This window comes from Monodelphis domestica, chromosome 6 (genome assembly GCF_027887165.1).
Source record: "Monodelphis domestica isolate mMonDom1 chromosome 6, mMonDom1.pri, whole genome shotgun sequence".
Taxonomy (NCBI): Eukaryota; Metazoa; Chordata; class Mammalia; order Didelphimorphia; family Didelphidae; genus Monodelphis; species Monodelphis domestica.
Window position 1 is genome coordinate 211718195 of NC_077232.1, and position 17201 is coordinate 211735395.

At 38.3% G+C, this 17201-nt stretch overlaps 1 protein-coding gene across 1 annotated transcript; it reads right to left on the reverse strand.

The window, feature by feature from the left end:
• Positions 1 to 351: 351 nt before the first annotated feature.
• On the reverse strand, positions 352 to 16956 carry LOC100617840 (probable E3 ubiquitin-protein ligase TRIML1). Its single transcript, XM_056803816.1, has 7 exons — positions 16537 to 16956; positions 16043 to 16138; positions 15243 to 15473; positions 14401 to 14423; positions 14127 to 14224; positions 11971 to 12159; positions 352 to 533 (listed from the first exon to the last, which is right to left on the reverse strand). Exons 1-7 carry the CDS (start codon positions 16954 to 16956, stop codon positions 352 to 354), a joined length of 1239 nt encoding a protein of 412 aa, XP_056659794.1.
• Positions 16957 to 17201: the final 245 nt, after the last annotated feature.

The window sequence follows — 17201 nt, forward strand, 5'->3', positions numbered from 1 at the left end:
TTGCTGGGGTAGGTAATGAGTGATTAAGAGGTAATTCTTTTATTAACAAGAGAAGTAGAGAAAAAAGGGCAAACAGGCCCTCGAAAAGCTGAATTTGGGAAACTAAAGAGAACACATTTGTCTTTGATATCATAAAATGAAACATGACCCTCCTCATACTTAAGTAAAATGCCCACCTTCTGTGTAGGTAGCTTATTAAAAAAAAATCTGAAGGACACCTGAAAAGTAAGTGATTTTCAAGTTTTAAGGCTATGACAGCTCTTACATCCTGAGAAAATATGGAGACATTCCCACTTTTGTTGACTGATTCTTCACAGATGCCAATTACCCATTCTGTCTGATCTTCCACATTTACTTTCCAGTAGTGTGTCCCACTGTCAAAGAGGTCTGAGCTCCCAACATAGTAACAGAATAATCAAACCTTTCTTGATTGTCAGGCTGGTCTTGTGAGTCATGTCCATACTTTAAATGCTTAAAATCTTCAGGTACAATAAGATGAAAACTGTCTGTTTCAGGACCCAGTATGATATCCGCTATAGAAAAAGAAATGGAATAATTAACCTTGGATGGCAGATGTTGCAGGTTAAAAGCAACCTCCCTCCTTAAAATAATTCCATTATCCTGAACAATCTCAAATTTTGAGACACAAAAATCTATTTGGAATTATATTAGAACTTTTGAGGGGACTGTCCTGCCTTTGCCTCTGAAATTTATGGGGGAAAATACCTTAGTTTTCTAATACCTTGGTTTCCTAATATTTTTTTTCCACTTAAAACAATATTTTTTTTTGGTCATTTCCAAACGTTATTAACTGGAAACAAAGATCATTTTCTTTTCCTCCCCCCCCCCTCCCACCACCTCTCCCTCTCCTATAGCTGACGCACGATTCCACTGGGTATCACATGTGTTCTTGTTTCGAACCTATTTCCATGTTGTTGGTATTTGCATTAGAGTGTTCATTTAGAGTCTCTCCTCAGTCCTATCACCTCCACCCCTGTAGTCAACAGTTGCTTTTCATCGTTTTTACTCCCACAGTTTATCTTCTGCTTGTGGATAGTATTTTTTAGATCCCTGCAGATTGTTCAGGGACATTGCATTGATACTAATGGAGAAGTCCATCACCTTCGATTGTACCACAATGTATCAGTCTCTGTGTATAATGATTTCCTGGTTCTGCTCCTCTAGCTCTGCATCACTTCTTGGAGGTCGTTTCAGTCTCCATGGAATTCCTCCACTTTATTATTCATTTGAGCACAATAGTATTCCATCACCAACATATACCACAATTTGTTCAGTCATTCCCCAATTGAAGGGCATCCCCTCGTTTTCCAATTTTTGGCCACCACAAAGAGTGCAGCTCTGAATATTCTTGTACAAGTGTTTTTCCTTATTATCTCTTTGGGGTACACACCCAGCAGTGCTATAGCTGGATCAAAGGGCAGACAGTCTTTTATCACCCTTTGGGCATAGTTCCAAACTGCCCTCCAGGATGGTTGGATCAGTTCACAACTCCACCAGCAATGAATTAATGTCCCCACTTTGCCACATCCCCTCCAGCATTCATTACTTTCCATAGCTGTCATGTTAGCCAATCTGCTAGGTGTGAGGTGATACCTCAGAGTTGTTTTGATTTGCATCTCTCTGATTATAAGAGATGTAGAGCACTTTTTCAAATGCTTATTAATAGTTTTGATTTCTTTGGCTGAGAACTGCCTGTTCATGTCCCTTGCCCATTTATCAATTGGAGAATGGCTTGATTTTTTGTACAATTGATGTAGCTCTTTGTAAATTTGAGTAATTAAACCTTTGTCAGAGGTTTTTATGAAGATTGTTTCCCAATTTGTTGCTTCCCTTCTGATTTTAGTTACATTGGTTTTGTTTGTACAAAACCTTTTTAATTTGCTGTATTCCAGATTATTTATTTTACATTTTGTGATTCTTTCTATGTCTTGCTTGGTTTTAAAATCTTTCCCCTCCCAAAGGTCTGACATGTATATTATTCTGTGTTTGCCTAATTTTCTTATAGTTTCCTTCTTTATGTTCAAATCATTCACCCATTTTGAATTTATCTCAGTGTAGGGTGTAAGCTGTTGATCTAAACCTAATCTTTCCCACACTGTCCTCCAATTTTCCTAGCAGTTTTTATGAAATAGTGGATTTTTGTCCCAGAAGCTGGGATCTTTGGGTTTGTCATATACTGTCTTGCTGAGGTCACTTACCCTGAGTCTATTCCACTGAACCTCCTTTCTGTCTCTTAGCCAGTACCAGATTTTTTTGATGACCGCTGCTTTATAATATAGTCTGAAATTTGGGACTGCAAGGCCCCCTTCCTTTGCATTTTTTTTCATTATTTCCCTGGATATCCTTGATCCTTTGTTCTTCCAAATTAACTTTATTTTGTTTTTTTCTAAATCAGTAAGAAAATTTTTTGGAAGTTCCATGGGTATGGCACTAAATAGATAGATCGGTTTGGGTAGGATGGTCATTTTTATTATATTGGCTCGTCCTACCCATGAGCAGTTAATGTTTTTCCAATTGTTCAAGTCTAGTTTTAGTTGTGTGGAGAGTGTTTTGTAGTTGTGTTCATATAGTTCCTGTGTTTGTCCCAGGAAATAGATTCCTATGTATTTTATTTTGTCTAAGGTGATTTTGAATGGGATTTCTCTTTCTAGTTTTTGCTGCTGAGCTGTGTTGGAAATATATAGAAAAGCTGATGATTTATGTGGTTTTATTTTGTATCCTGCAACTTTGCTAAAGTTGTTGACTATTTCAATTAGCTTTTTGTTTGAATCTCTAGGATTCTTTAAGTAGACCAGCATGTCATCTGCAAAGAGTGATAACTTGGTCTCCTCCTTGCCTATTTTGATGCCTTCAATTTCTTTTTCTTCTCTAATTGCTACGGCTAGTGTTTCTAGTACAATGTCAAATAGTAGAGGTGATAATGGGCATCTTTGTTTCACTCCTGATCTTAATGGGAATGGATCTAGTTTGTCCCCATTGCAGATGATATTAGTTGATGGTTTTAGGTATATACTGTTTATTATTTTTAGGAATGGCCCTTCTATTCCTATGCTTTCTAGTGTTTTTAATAGGAATTGATGTTGTATTTTATCAAAGGCTTTTTCTGCATCTATTGAGATAATCATGTGATTTTTGTTGGTTTGCTTGTTGATATGTTCAATTATGTGGATGGTTTTCCTAATATTGAACCAGCCCTGCATCCCTGGTATGAATCCTACTTGATCATGGTGAATGACTCTTCTGATCACTTGCTGGAGTCTTTTTGCTAGTATCCTATTTAAGATTTTTGCATCTATATTCATTAGGGAGATTGGTCTATAGTTTTCTTTCTCTGTTTTTGGCCTGCCTGGCTTTGGAATTAGTACCATGTTTGTGTCATAAAAGGAATTCGGTAGAACTCCCTCTTTGCTTATTATGTCAAATAGTTTGTATAATATTGGGATTAGTTGTTCTTTGAATGTTTGATAGAATTCACTTGTGAATCCATCTGGATCTGGGGATATTTTCTTAGGAAGTTCTTTGATGGCCTGTTGAATTTCTTTTTCTGATATGGGATTATTTAAGAAATCTATTTCTTCTTCTGTTAGTCTAGGCACTTTATATTTTTGTAAATATTCATCCATATCACCTAGGTTGGTATATTTATTGCCATATAGTTGGGTAAAGTAGTTTTTAATGATTGCCTTAATTTCCTCTTCATTGGAGGTGAGATCCCCCTTTTCTTCCTTGATGCTGTTAATTTGCCTTTCTTCTTTCCTTTTTTTAATTAGATTAACCAGTATTTTGTCTATTTTGTCTGTTTTTTCAAAGTACCAGCTTCTAGTCTTGTTTAATAGCTCAATAGTTCTATCACTTTCGATTTTATTAATTTCTCCCTTAATTTTTAGGATCTCTAGTTTGGTTTTCTCCTGGGGGGTTTTAATTTGTTCGTTCTCAAGTTTTTTGATTTGCATTTCCAATTCCTTGATCTCTGCCCTCCCTAATTTGTTAATATATGCACTCAGGGATATGAATTTTCCTCTAAGTACTGCCTTGGCTGCATCCCATAAGTTTTGAAAGGATGTCTCGCCGTTGTCATATCTACATAGCAGATCCTGTCCACGTGTGCCCCAACACTTTCCCATCCTCTCTGCTTCAAACAGAATATCATCATGGATAGCAACATGTTCATATAAATTGTCTTTCCTGTTTTATTTTTTATTTCACTTTCTGAAAGGAACTTCTCAGCTAATTCTTCAGATATTATTTCTGTGGCTATGTATAATGTTCTCCTGGGTCTACTCATTGTTCATTATCTCATGTAGTCTTTCCAGGCTCTTAAAAGAATCAATTTGTTCATTATTTTTTGTGATGAAGTAGTATTCCATCACAATCATAGACCATCTACGTCTATATGGCTTTGATTTCTTGATCTAAAAATTGTCTACAAATAGCTTTTGCCCATTTTTCAATTGGGGATGGCTATTAATCTTAGAAATGTTATAATATTTACTATTTATTTTCTAATTCTATTAATTATAAAATTCATAGATAGGACTTAGATAGAACTTCTATCTAAGGGGCTATCTCTAAAATTAACACCACCCCAATTTCCTGCTTTCCTTCTAATCTTGGCAGCATTTATTTTATTTGTGCCAATTTTTTCAATTTAACATATTGAAAATTATCCATTTTACAATTCATATAGCTCTCTATCTCTTGCTGATTCATAAATTCCTTTCCTATTGTGAATCTTAAATTTTCTCAGACTCTACCTTGGAACATTATCTTAAAGTTTTGGTTAAGGTTATTCCTTATTTTAAACAATAGAGGTACTTGATCAGGAATGTATTGTGAACTTTACATTACTCCACCCATACTTAGGCATACTTTAGGGGAAGATAAAGTTGTAAACTCCTGATGGAACAATGAGAAAAAGTCCCCAACCCATAACTATAGTGAGGCAAAAGCCCTTAAGCTAGGTCTATTTTTAGATCTAATATAAAAGGGTGTTAAGTACCTATGAAGGTCAAATTAATCATTAAAAGGTCAGGCAACTTGCAAAAGGAAAAGCTGAGCAAAGAGGTATAAAGTACTCAGAAGATATAATCTACCCAGAGAAGGTGAGAACTAAAAACTAAGAATGGGCTATCCTAGGAAAAGCATCTACTGTGATTGGTAGATGTGAAAATTTAGGGGACGTGACATAAGCGAAATTTCTTTTAAAAGGAGCTGTCTGAACCAGTTCAAGGGAGTTTGAATTGAATTCAGCTTGGTAGCTGAATTGGAGGTCAGGAGTCAGAGGAGGCTGATGGGTCTCTGAATACTAGTTTTGCTTGGAAAGATTTTGTGGTAAATGATTAAAGACTGACTTAGTTTCTCTCTTAAAGAGTAAAGGCCTAGGCCCTAGCCTTCCTATTATTTCTGCTTACTCTGTCTCTTTCCCATTCCTTAATTCCTTCATTTGTATTAATTAAAATCTCCATAAAACCCAGCTGACTTGGGTATTTCATATTTAGGACTTTTCCCCATGGTTACCACTTATTTTTGATATAAAACCAAGACACTAAAAATTATCTTTACAGTTTTGGCAATTCAAAGTCTTGAACCCATATTTTCGTGGTCACAGTTGATTTTCTCTTGTGTCACCTCCATACTAGGTTCAAGTCCTGTATCTGATACACAATAGTTGTGTGACCTTGGGTCCCAGGCAACTCTGTAAAACTATAAATTAGACATTATTAATTTGCATTGGTAGAGGATATTTCCTCACTGGGACTTCCCTATATTAGTGAAATTATAGGTCCTGTCCCTGCCCCTATCCACCAAAAGAGAGATAGTGTTACATAATGAAAAAAGAATCTCAAAATGTGGATGATCTTGGTTCAATTACTACCCTCTCACAGTTATGGGCTATGTGTTGCTGGACAAGTCACTTAACCACTCTGACCTCAGAGAATTCTCTAAGATAATAAGTCACAAAAAAAGGTATTAAATTACATTGGTGGAAAACAATCCACCCTGCACCAATGAAATCAATTTTTAAAAGAGTTTCATAAAGCCTGTAGAATATTTTTATCTATTTACTCTTTTTATCAAAAAGAGTAGAGAATAAATATTCATGTACCATCTACTACTGTGCTAAGCTCTTTATACATAATAACTCATTTGATCCTCATGACAAAATAGAAAAGGAGGTGCTGTTATTATTTCCCTTTTTACAGCTGGGGAAACTGGGGAAGGAGGATATTAAGTGATATCCCTATGTTCACACAGCTAGTAATTGTCTGAGGACCTCTCCTAATATATCTACACATAAAAGCCAATTGATTGATTTCAGTTAAATGAGAACATTTAAGGTTGAAGTCCCTTCTCCATTTGATTTCCTTGTCCATATATGTACATACTTTTAACTCCCTTAAGCACTTTTCCTACTTTTAAATTGATAGACTGTGTCATCTTTTCCTGATTTCTTTAATTGTACAACAACCTACCAACTGCCTCCAGGCTTTAAGAGACAGTTACCCATCAGTTCTATGTATAAAACTTTATAAAGTCCTCCATTTATTGCCTTAAGCTGAACAAGGATTATCCAGATATGTGTAACTGATTGTGCTTTTTTTTTTCACAAGACATCAAATTCATTTGGGAAAAATAAACTCTCATATTGACTCTGAAACATTTCTCCTGGGGTTATTCATAACTATGTTCTTAATATTAATTCAAAATGAAACTTTTTCTAAGTGATAATCATGGCATTTCTAAATATCAAAGAAACATTAGTAAATATCAGGCTGGCATTGGAGTCTGGAAGAGTTGTGTTCAAATCCCATCTCCTACTGTGTGGAAAGGAAAACTGAATCAAACTTTGGCATTTCTGCCACTGAGGAGGAACAGACAGAAGTTGAAATATTGGAGTGAAGATATTCACAGTAAAGGCAGTTGGATGGGTGAGGGGTGACTGGGAGAGTGACAGTTGGTCTCAAGTAGACACTTTTTCCTGACCCTCGGACTGAAAGGAGCGCCCATTCCCTGTATCTAGATAGAAGTACCTCTATTCCTGGGTTTTTCCCAACTGTGTGCTCTACCTGGATTCCTGTGGATTGTGTCATCAAACAAAGGGATTTAAGGGGAGGAGCTTGAACTTAAGACCAGTATTTAGGGGGCTCTAGCCTGAAAAGACAGGCCCAACCAGCTCTGAAATTCAGAATTTTTTCTTCCTCTTGCTGTCTACTGCTAAAGACTTTGAATTTAAGAAAGCTAGCATAGATTAGCATAGACGGGAATAAAGAAACCCTCCACCAGCCTGTGAGACCTGGTCTCAACTCAAAAGTTGAGAGAGACTCAAACCAAATCTATGGTAAAGTATTTGGAAATCCCTATTCCATCTACCCTGATACCTTCTCAATCCAAACTTGTTATTAAATCATCTTTAGTTAAATAACACAACAGACATCTTTGTAAGGGTGAGGGGAACCTGAAGGGAGTAAGGGCTTTTTAGGGGAGAAGGTTCTCTGTAACCTCAAATACCCCAAATCTTGAGGTGCCCTTCTATGCCTCTCCCTCTTTTCTCACCTGGTATGCTATCTGTTAGACTATTTTCTTACAACTGACTGTTTGAATCTAGGAAACTTAACTTCTCAGATGCCTAGGCAAGGTCTCTATATATCTAAAATTATATATCTATCTAAGACTATGTAAGTTGCAGAGAACATGCTAATCTACATTGGTAGAGGGAATTTCTTCACCTTGAAAATTTCTCTACAAATAAAATCTCAGGAGCCATCCTTATCCTTCTAAATATCAGGGGATAGAGAAGAATAGTATGTGATCTTGATGACAATTCCTTTAAAAATAATTTAGACTCATTCCTCTAATCAAGAGGTCAAACGATGGGCTCTGCGGATCTTTTCAGCCCTAAGGCTCTGCAGTAATTCTTCCATGTCATTTGTCTTTGACCAATTGACGTCAAATGCACTTTGTCAGTGCAGGTTTAACACACCCTCATTCAGGCACAAATATCAATAAAAATTTTTTAAGAGAGGCATAACTGAATAAGCGTACACTTATTAACACATAGCTAAAATGTGCTTATTGTTTTTATTAAAAATAATCAATTTTCAATAATTTCCAAGTAAATTTTCAACAATTTACTAGTACCAACTTTTAACCAAGATCCAACTTGGAAGAGTAGAGTAAACTTCACATAGGATTTAAAGTTGGAAAACATGAGTACCCTCTTCTTATTTAAGGATGAGAAGACTGAGATCCAGAAAAAGAAATGACTTGCCTGAGGTCATATCAATTGTTCTATTTCAGTGATGGTAAACCTTTTAGAGATGGAGTGCCATGCCCCTCCCCCCTCCAACCAAATACCTTGCCCTGCCTCCCCCCACCATTCTATCCCCCCTTACTCCAGAGAGGGAAGGAGGAAGACCTCCCCATGGGCTGCTGAGTAGTGGGGTAGGTGACAGGAGAAATGTCCTCAGGCTCCTGGAAAGGGGGAACTCTGCCCCAAGTCCTTCTGGCTTTCTAATAACAAACTCTGGTAGGGTAGGAAAACGGAGAAGACTTTGTGGACCCTTTATGGAATGTGTGTCATGGGTCCACCTTCACTGGCCTAGACCAAATAGGTTGGTTCTATTAGACATCCTGGGAACAATCTATTGCACCCCTCTTTGGGGGCTGGGGTGCCTAGAAGATCAGTTTGATGTTCCTCATGGCTAGGCTGAATATTTCTTTCTAGAAAGGAAAGAAGTATTGGGGAAGCAAGAAAAAGGGTCAGTCCCATCCAAAATTTATTTTGAAAAACATCTTTCTGAAATCTCACATGTCTCCTTCTTTTGTACTTTCCTATTACCTTGCTTGGAGATTTTCTGGTTTAGTATGATCTAGTCACCAAAAGGGTTGTCTTTGTAAATATCTTCTCTGATTTAGGAAAATTCTTTTCAAAGCCTGTATGATCTTCATTTAGCTTTGTCTGGCTGCTCATTGACAGAGTTAGAACTTAATTGTGTCTCATGAGAAAACTTCCTCAGAGGGGAGAGAGAAGCTTTAAGGTAGGAAGACAGAGAAAGGATAGAAGTTTTAGATACCATGAGGGGGATGACGGAGTCGAAGTAGAGATATGAGGTGGCAGGAATGAGTCTTTATTAATTATCAATAAGCCACAGCCAAGCTCTGATCAAAGGACCCTTCCAAAGGCTTTTACCAGTCCAGAGATCCAGATTCAATACCACACAGGTCGGAGAGATGATAGAGAAAGATTAAAGATGGAACCTTGCCCAAGGCCAGGCTCCAGCAAGGACAGCCATCAGTGGGAGCTGGAAGGGAGCAAGACCAGAAGAGAGTGAGGCGGAGCTGGCTGGGCCCTATTTAATCTCTTTGATATGCAAATATACACAGTACACAGGGATGATCATCATTGGTTAATGACAAAGTATAGGTGTGGTTTTTCTTAACCAGGTGAGCACAAAGAAACCTGTGTTCCCGCCTAACCTGGGGGAAGCTGGGGTCAAGGGTCAGATGCTTTCCCAGCCACGTGCAATACTGAGCATGCTCTCTTCTAAGGCAATCTGTACATACCAACTGTTCCCCTTGCCCATAGCTAGGGGTGGACTGCTACACATTAGATCCCTCCTTTTGAAGAACTCAGGACTATTTTGTTGTCCATCAGGAATTTGTGCTCACACCTGCAGGTATTGTCTTCCAAAGTTGGACAGAGGAGGAACATAACCAGAGGCTCACTAATGTTTTGTTGAATACATATTTCTGACCTTGAAAAAAAGGAGGCTGGATTTCCCCTCTGGTTGGGTAACTCATTCTTCTCCCCATCCCCAACCCTGTTTGTCTGAGAAAAGCTAGTTGTATTCTGTTTTTATCTTGAAGGAGAAGGATGGATCCTGAATTCAGATTTTGGGGTGTTTGACTTTGCTTAGTAACTTCTGGGTAGATGAAGGTGTAGGAAAGGCAGCAGTTGGGAAGCGGAATGGAAAGATGAAAAGGGAGGGGAAAGAGGAAGTAGAAAGTTAGGTGGCAAGAAGAAATGCAGAGAAGAGTAGGAGGGGTGAATAAAGAAGGCAGGAGGGTGATAAGGAAGAGAGTAAGGAATCATTTTGATGCTTCTTCAAGTACATATAAAAAATAGTGATGGAGACAGAGAGACGCACTAATTTTGACATGAACTTTTTGTTAATATAGCCATTAATGGTATTCAGATATTCTAACAAGAAAAAGGAAATAGAATAACATATCTTGGTTTATTACAGAAGACATTGTGCTCACACTAACAACTTTCTAAGAGGGGAAATGTTCTAAGTCCCTAATGGAGAAGGCAAGAGAAAGGTATAAGCATGATATATATTGCTTACTTTGTGCCACATACTGTGCTACTAAGAACTTTATACCTGTTATCTCATAGGGTGCTCTCAGAAACACTTAGAAGAAGGTGTTACTTTTCCAATTTTACAGTTGGGCCAAGTAAGGCAATCAGCATTGAAGTAACTTTTCCAGAGTCACCCAATTAGTATTTCAAGCCAGATTCCAAGTGAGGTGTTCCTGATTCCAGTCATAGCACTCCACACAACTGTTCCCTAATCCTGATGGGCTAAGGCCTCTTTCTCTTTTCAAAACTGGATTGAAGATAGAAGCAATTCCTGAAACCCCATCACAATTCTTTAATTTCCTGAAGGGTACTGACTGGTGAGAGTCTAAGAAGGCATCGTTGGATCTAAAATAATTTACATTTGTTCTTTTGTGGTTTCAGTCACATGAGCACTTTTCTGAAAATGGAGATCACTACACATTTAGCAAGACAATTTTCTGTGATTCTTGTCTATATTCTCCTATAATTATAGTCTGAGGTGATCCACTCATCATGATAGGAAAATTCTTCAACTTGTCATGTTTTTGATGTTGCTAGTTGCCAGCCTACTTTTTTTTACTCCTCTACTCCATGGAGACATGTTCTCCTTTGTAATTCCTTATAGGTTAGGTGTTGCAACTTATACCCACAATTCATTTTCCTGTAGCCCTCTGGGAAATAGTCATGTTCCAGGCAATAGGCCTATACTCAAGGCATATTCTTGCTAAAGATAGGCTTGTCATGGAGGTCCGCTGTAGAGTCCAAAAGGTAGATGAAATTTTTCCCCAATGACTTGTACTCCAGAAAATTAGGCAATAAACGGCATTGTTCTAGATGTTTTAAGCACTGGTATCAAACAGGACTTCTATGATGAGATCAATAATGACTCAAAGGGTTTAACATGCAATCCACATGGAAGATAACCTGGGTAAAACACCCACTCACATGTATAAAATGTTTCCATCTTAGAAATATACAGTGTTTGTATAGCATATGCAATTCCATTGGTTTTAAGAAAATACTGACTTTGTGCATTGACTGGTTTGGTCGAGAATTGCTGATACTCTGGGAAATGACAGTGAGGTGAAACCCACCGGGCACTGATGTGAAGGGAGGCATACCAAATATGAACAAAATAGACTTTATTTGCATTGGGTTGGAAAATCATCACTTCAACAAGTTCAAATTAATGGAAAGACATGTTCGTTGTCATCTTATTTACTTCTCATTCAGTTTCTAAGAGTAAGTAGCATGTGTCTTCTGACTGTTGCTGGGGTAGGTAATGGGTGAGCAAGAGGAACTTCCCTTATTAACAAGGGAAGTAGAGAAGAAAGGGCGAACGGGCCCTTGAAAAGGTGAATTTAGGAAACTAATGAGAACAATTTTTTCATTAACATCATAAAAAGTAATGTTGCCCTCGTCATAGTCAAGGAAAATGCCCAACTTGCATGGAGGTGTCGAACAAAAGCAACCTTCTGAACTCCAGAAGAGTGTTTGATTTTTAACTTTTGAGCCTATTATGGCTTTTACATCTTCAGATAACATGGAGAGATTCTCATTTTTGCTGACTGAATCCTCAGAGATTCCAAGAACCCATTCTGTCTGACCTTCCACATCTGCTTCCCAGTAGTGTTTGCCACTGGTAAAGGTCTCAGTCCCCAACATAATAACAAAATAGTCAAGTCTTTCTTCGTTGTCAGGCTGGTTGCGAGGGTCAAGCCTATACTTTAAACTCTTAAAATGTTCAGGCACAATAAGATGAAGTCTGTCTGTTTCAGGATCCACTGTGATACCTGCTATAAAAAAAGAAATGGAATTATTAGCCTTGGATGTCAGATTTTGGGAGTTAAAAGCATCTCCCCCCCCAAAAAAATTCCCTAATCCTGAACAATCTCAAACTTTTGGGACGTTGAATCCATTTGCAATTATATAAGAAATCATGAGGGGACTGTCCTGCCTTTGCCTCTGATATTAATGGGGGAAAATATCTTAGTTATCTAATATCTTGGCTTCTTAATATTTAAAATGAAGGTAGAATATAATGAAATCAATATTAAGTTCATTAAAAAACCAATTCTCTATGTTTTGAGGTATTCTTTAAATACTGGAGAATGACTTTTTAATTAAGCAGTTACTATGTTTGAGTAGAAAGTCATGCCTTGGAAGATATGTAGTATCTGAAGGAGTTATTGTATTGGGATGGTCATTGACAGTATGGACTAACACAGATGTGTTATATATATATTTTTACATATATATATATATAACATATATATATAAGCAACGGGTCCTTGGTGAAAAGGACATTTTTGTACAAATCGCTTCTTACAAAGATCAGCTAAAAGAGGGATTCACTCTTTTCAGTTCTTCCAGAGATCCCTGTCCTCAAAGAGATGAATGGAAGCTACTTGGGACTTACATAGATACCTAATCAAGATAGATTAGTAAACACATTAAAAAGTTACAAATTTGGATAAAAGAAGATTTATAGGAAGGAGGTAGATATGGAAGGAAACCAAGGAAGAAAGTGAGAGAGGGAGCATGAAATGGAGGAAGGGAGAAAAGGAGGCAGGGAAGGAGTCAATGAAGAACTGGATGATTACTTGAAAATCCCAGAAATGGAGTTGGAGGCAAGAAGTTGGAGAATGGTGACAAGGAAAGAAGGCATTTGGGTAGCAGGACTTGGTGAAAATGTTTAGACTTCATTGTGTGGGCTTTGGACATTAGAATGACCTGTGACATCGGAACAAGATCCAAGGTTCATCATTAAACCTCGGGAAGGATGGATTGGAACAGGAACAATTTAGATACGCAAAGCACATTTACGAACATATTATAGAAGTTCCATTACTATGCCAGTTTGAGAGACGGGGTATTGGTGGAGGGTGATGGAGCTTCTGGAACTGGAACAAGACTCAGCCACAAGCTGACCAATAGGGAAGCAATAGGATATTTCTCACTGACATACTTGTGAGAAGTATCTTAGTGTTGAAGAAATGTCATGGAATTACGCCATAGGAATACCCAGTGAAAGATTTCCCTTTCCTCCCCTGTCATCTCTTGCATCTATTCAGTCTCAGAGGAAGCTGGGATTTCTTCCTTGCCTGGAGTGAGGTTTTTTTGTTTTTAATACAATCCTTTCTATCAAAGAAACTTTTTTTCTATGATTCTCAGAGGCAAATATGCCTCTTCTCAGGAATATTCTTCCACAATGGCTCCTTTTCCTACACATTTATTTCCCCACTGAGTCTGCAGAGGAAATTCAGGCAGGTGAAAGTTTGACTAAGCCTGGCTTTCCTGAATGGTCTCAGAACTTGAAATAAAGCCTCAGAGAAAGCTCAAGAACCAAAAGTTGATTCTTTCCCAGAAAGGTTCACAAGCTACCTAACAGGAAAATGAATACAATGGAAGAGAGACTGTACTAAAGAATTCTCATAGCAAAGAATAACTACAGGTTTCCAAAATACCCTTCACCAGGATGAAGTTAAAAGTCACCCCAAATGCACATTCTCAACAATAAATGGAAAATGAATGAGCAAATAAGAGAAAAAGTAGGATCACTCACGCCTGTTGAGGTAACAAAGGGGGAAACTGGAAAACACTTCTTCAGTAGTCATGTGAGGGGAGAAATGATCTTTATGGTGTAGCAGAAGGGGTCATTTGGGCTGGCTCATAGCAGACACTTAGGAAATATATTGGAAACAATATGGGGGCTTCTGGCAGTTGCCTGAATGTCAACTGAGAAAGGTATACTTTGACTTACTTTGATAGCTCCTAAGAATTTCTATTAAACCAGTCATCTGGTAAGTTGTATAAGTGAGCTTTTCAGTCTCTGTATCTTGAAGCTGCAGCTCCTCATTCCTAAGGAAAAGGATGCACTCAGTTATATTTGTTCTACAAAGATCTCCAAAATAATTACTGCATCAAATACTTCATTATGTTCCAGCAGATTGGACCCTAGTTACCCCCTTCAAAGAGCCAGACTCCTTCACCGATTCTGATTTTCTGACTTAGTTGACTAAAGAAGGGAGCCTTACCTTTCCAGGATGCCTTTCATATCCTGGGGAAAGAACATAAAGAGACCGAGTTAGTGTATTGTTCCTTGGTCTGATTCTTTAATATTATCTTTCTCAGAGAGCCCAGACACACCACCTCACAGTTCTGTCACTCCCTTTGAGCTCTTTTCCAGGGACATTAACATATGGGCACACTTCAAGTTGGTGCAGAATTGGTGAGAGTGATCTCTGGTTGCTCTTTGATTGGCTTCATACCTCTGGGTTGCCTCCTGAGCTTGGAGAAATGACTCCATTGTGAGAGGAGCAACATTGTGCCCTTCTGTCCTTCCTTCACACAGAAAACTCATCTATCAGAGTGAAACTTTGCTTTCTCTGAAGGAGAGAAGCACATGAGGAAGTTGGAAAACATTTGGTGGTCTGGGAGACTGGTTGCCAAGCTTGTTGATGGTTAGTCCTGGGACATGTGGGTCTGAGACTGAAGAGGCACATCCTCATTTTATAGAATCATTAACTATTGCTTCTGAAAAGAGCCTCCAAGGGATGAAGTATCCCACCCACTTTTTCCCAAGGAATGAGGTATGTCATCACTCTGGGAGAATTGGTAGATTCAAGCAAGTATAAATTCAACCCAACCTGAGGCAGGTAGGGAAATAGAGAGCACTTGAGAAGCTCTGTGCTACATATGACTACTCCCCAGCCCTGCTCCTCAACAAACAAGGGCACTTCAGGAATCAGATGAAAATCTGAACTGGTCCATCCTTGCAAATAGTTCTGAAACCCTTTTCTTCATGTTCTTTGGAAAGGGCTGAACCTCCTGCTCCTCATTTCTACAGCAATAGTACACATCAGTTTCACACACTCACCTGGAGCATTTCCAAGGGTGCCTCATCCAAACTCTCCTCTATTTCTAGTATCTTTTGTTGCACGTGTTGAATTTGTTGGGATAGTTTGGCCTTATTTGCTTCGACTTTTGCCAGTTTGTCTTCTATTTCCTGGTCCAGTTTTTGCAGGTGTCTATTTTCTTCATTGTATAAGATCTCGTGCATTTTTCTGTATTCACATTTAATTAGCTCTTTATAAAAGTCTGAATCCTTCTGTCTCAAGACAAATTAGGATAAAGGAAAGAAGCAAAAAGTTTATAATGGAATGAGGTGCATACTCAACATTTGTGCTCCTTATTACATATATTTTTGCCATCTAAGAAGATTCATGAATTCTGAAACCTGACATAGTTTTCTGGCTGCTGGGCCAAAATTTTCCATTTCAGGGCTTATGAGGAATATTTTTACTTGCAGGTCATTTTGTGAAACAAGTTGTTAAGGACGGAAATCAGAGAGTGATCATGTAAAAAAGGAAACGTCCTCAAAAAAAAAAAAAGATAATTTTCTTTCTCAAAATACCCAATTCCTTTGTAGAAAATGTTTTTCTTATACATGTTTTAAGAACTTACATGCAAAGAAAGTTATTTTACTATCATCGGGCATGAAATTATTTTACCATAAGAATGTAAATATATTTCATTCTTTGATCAATAATCTAATCCTTTGCAAAAAAGATTTTTTCCCCCTTTTCCTGCTATTTTTATCAGCAAATATACTTCTGAGATGAACCTTTAAGGGGCAATTTACCTCAAAATTTACCAAGAAAATAAGCACATTCTGACCTTAAAATATTTCTCTTCTTTTACTATATCATTGATTTCCGCTTTCAATTCCTCCTCCTTTTCCTGTAACACATTCAGTGTCTCCTGGAGTTTCTTCTGCAAGAGAAAAAAAGGCTTGGTCAAACCTGTTTTGGAGTCAAGTGGCCCACATGTTATATGATTATTGGCAACAAGAGGTAGCCTTCCTATACCCCTGATTGGCTATTAAAGTTCTATATGTCTGTTTCCATTGGAACTTCACAATAAATATAAAAATCAGGGGCTCTTCTTATTAGCATTCTAAAAATGAGAACACTGAGACCAAGAAGGATCTGCAAAGACCAGTGAACATAAATCAGTTGTGTAAGTGTCAGTGAAGTCCTAGATGTGAGGCCCCTACATAATGCTTGTGCCCTGTAGGTTAAGCTGTGGGTCCATATGCCAGTGGCCCCAAGTGGTCCCAAAGAAGTCCATGAACAGAAGCCATTTGACTCCAGGGATTGGTACAATCTTACCTTGCACTTGTCAGCAGCCATTTGCAAAGGAAGGTCTTGGTGATCCTTGTGCTCTTGGGTTAATAAGCAGGAATCACAAATTAGTTTTTGGTCTTGCTCACAAAAGAGCTTTTCTTTTTCTCCATGTTGATCACAGGTGGTCAGAAGTGCCGGGCTCAGCAGTAAATGCTGTCTCAGAGTTTTGCCAGTGATGGACAAATTCTGCAGGTTCTCGTTGGGCACAATGTCACTGTACCTAATGACAGCTCTGCACTCAGGACAAGTTAGTGTAGCATCAGCTTGCTCATCGCACTGGAGGAGACAGTCTTTGCAAAAAGTATGCCCACATTTGAGGGCAGTCACCGGGTCTGTGAAGTAGCCCAGACAGATGGAGCAAGTGAGTTCTGCCTTGAGACTTTTAATCAAGTCTTTAGCCTCCATGTTCCTAAGCCTGGTGAGAAAGTCAGTGAAAAGTTAGACCAGAGGATTCCTGTGCCATCCAAGACATCTCAGAACTTTTGTGTATTCCAGAGATTCAAAGGGATTGGAGAGACTTCAACAGAGATGGTCCCATATCTAACAGAAGTCCTTGATAGAGAAAATAGGGAGCCCAAGTGTCAGGCCTGCCTTCAATGAAGACAGGCAATAAAACAAAGGAACTCCTCCTTTGTGAGTTAAGGGAGAGT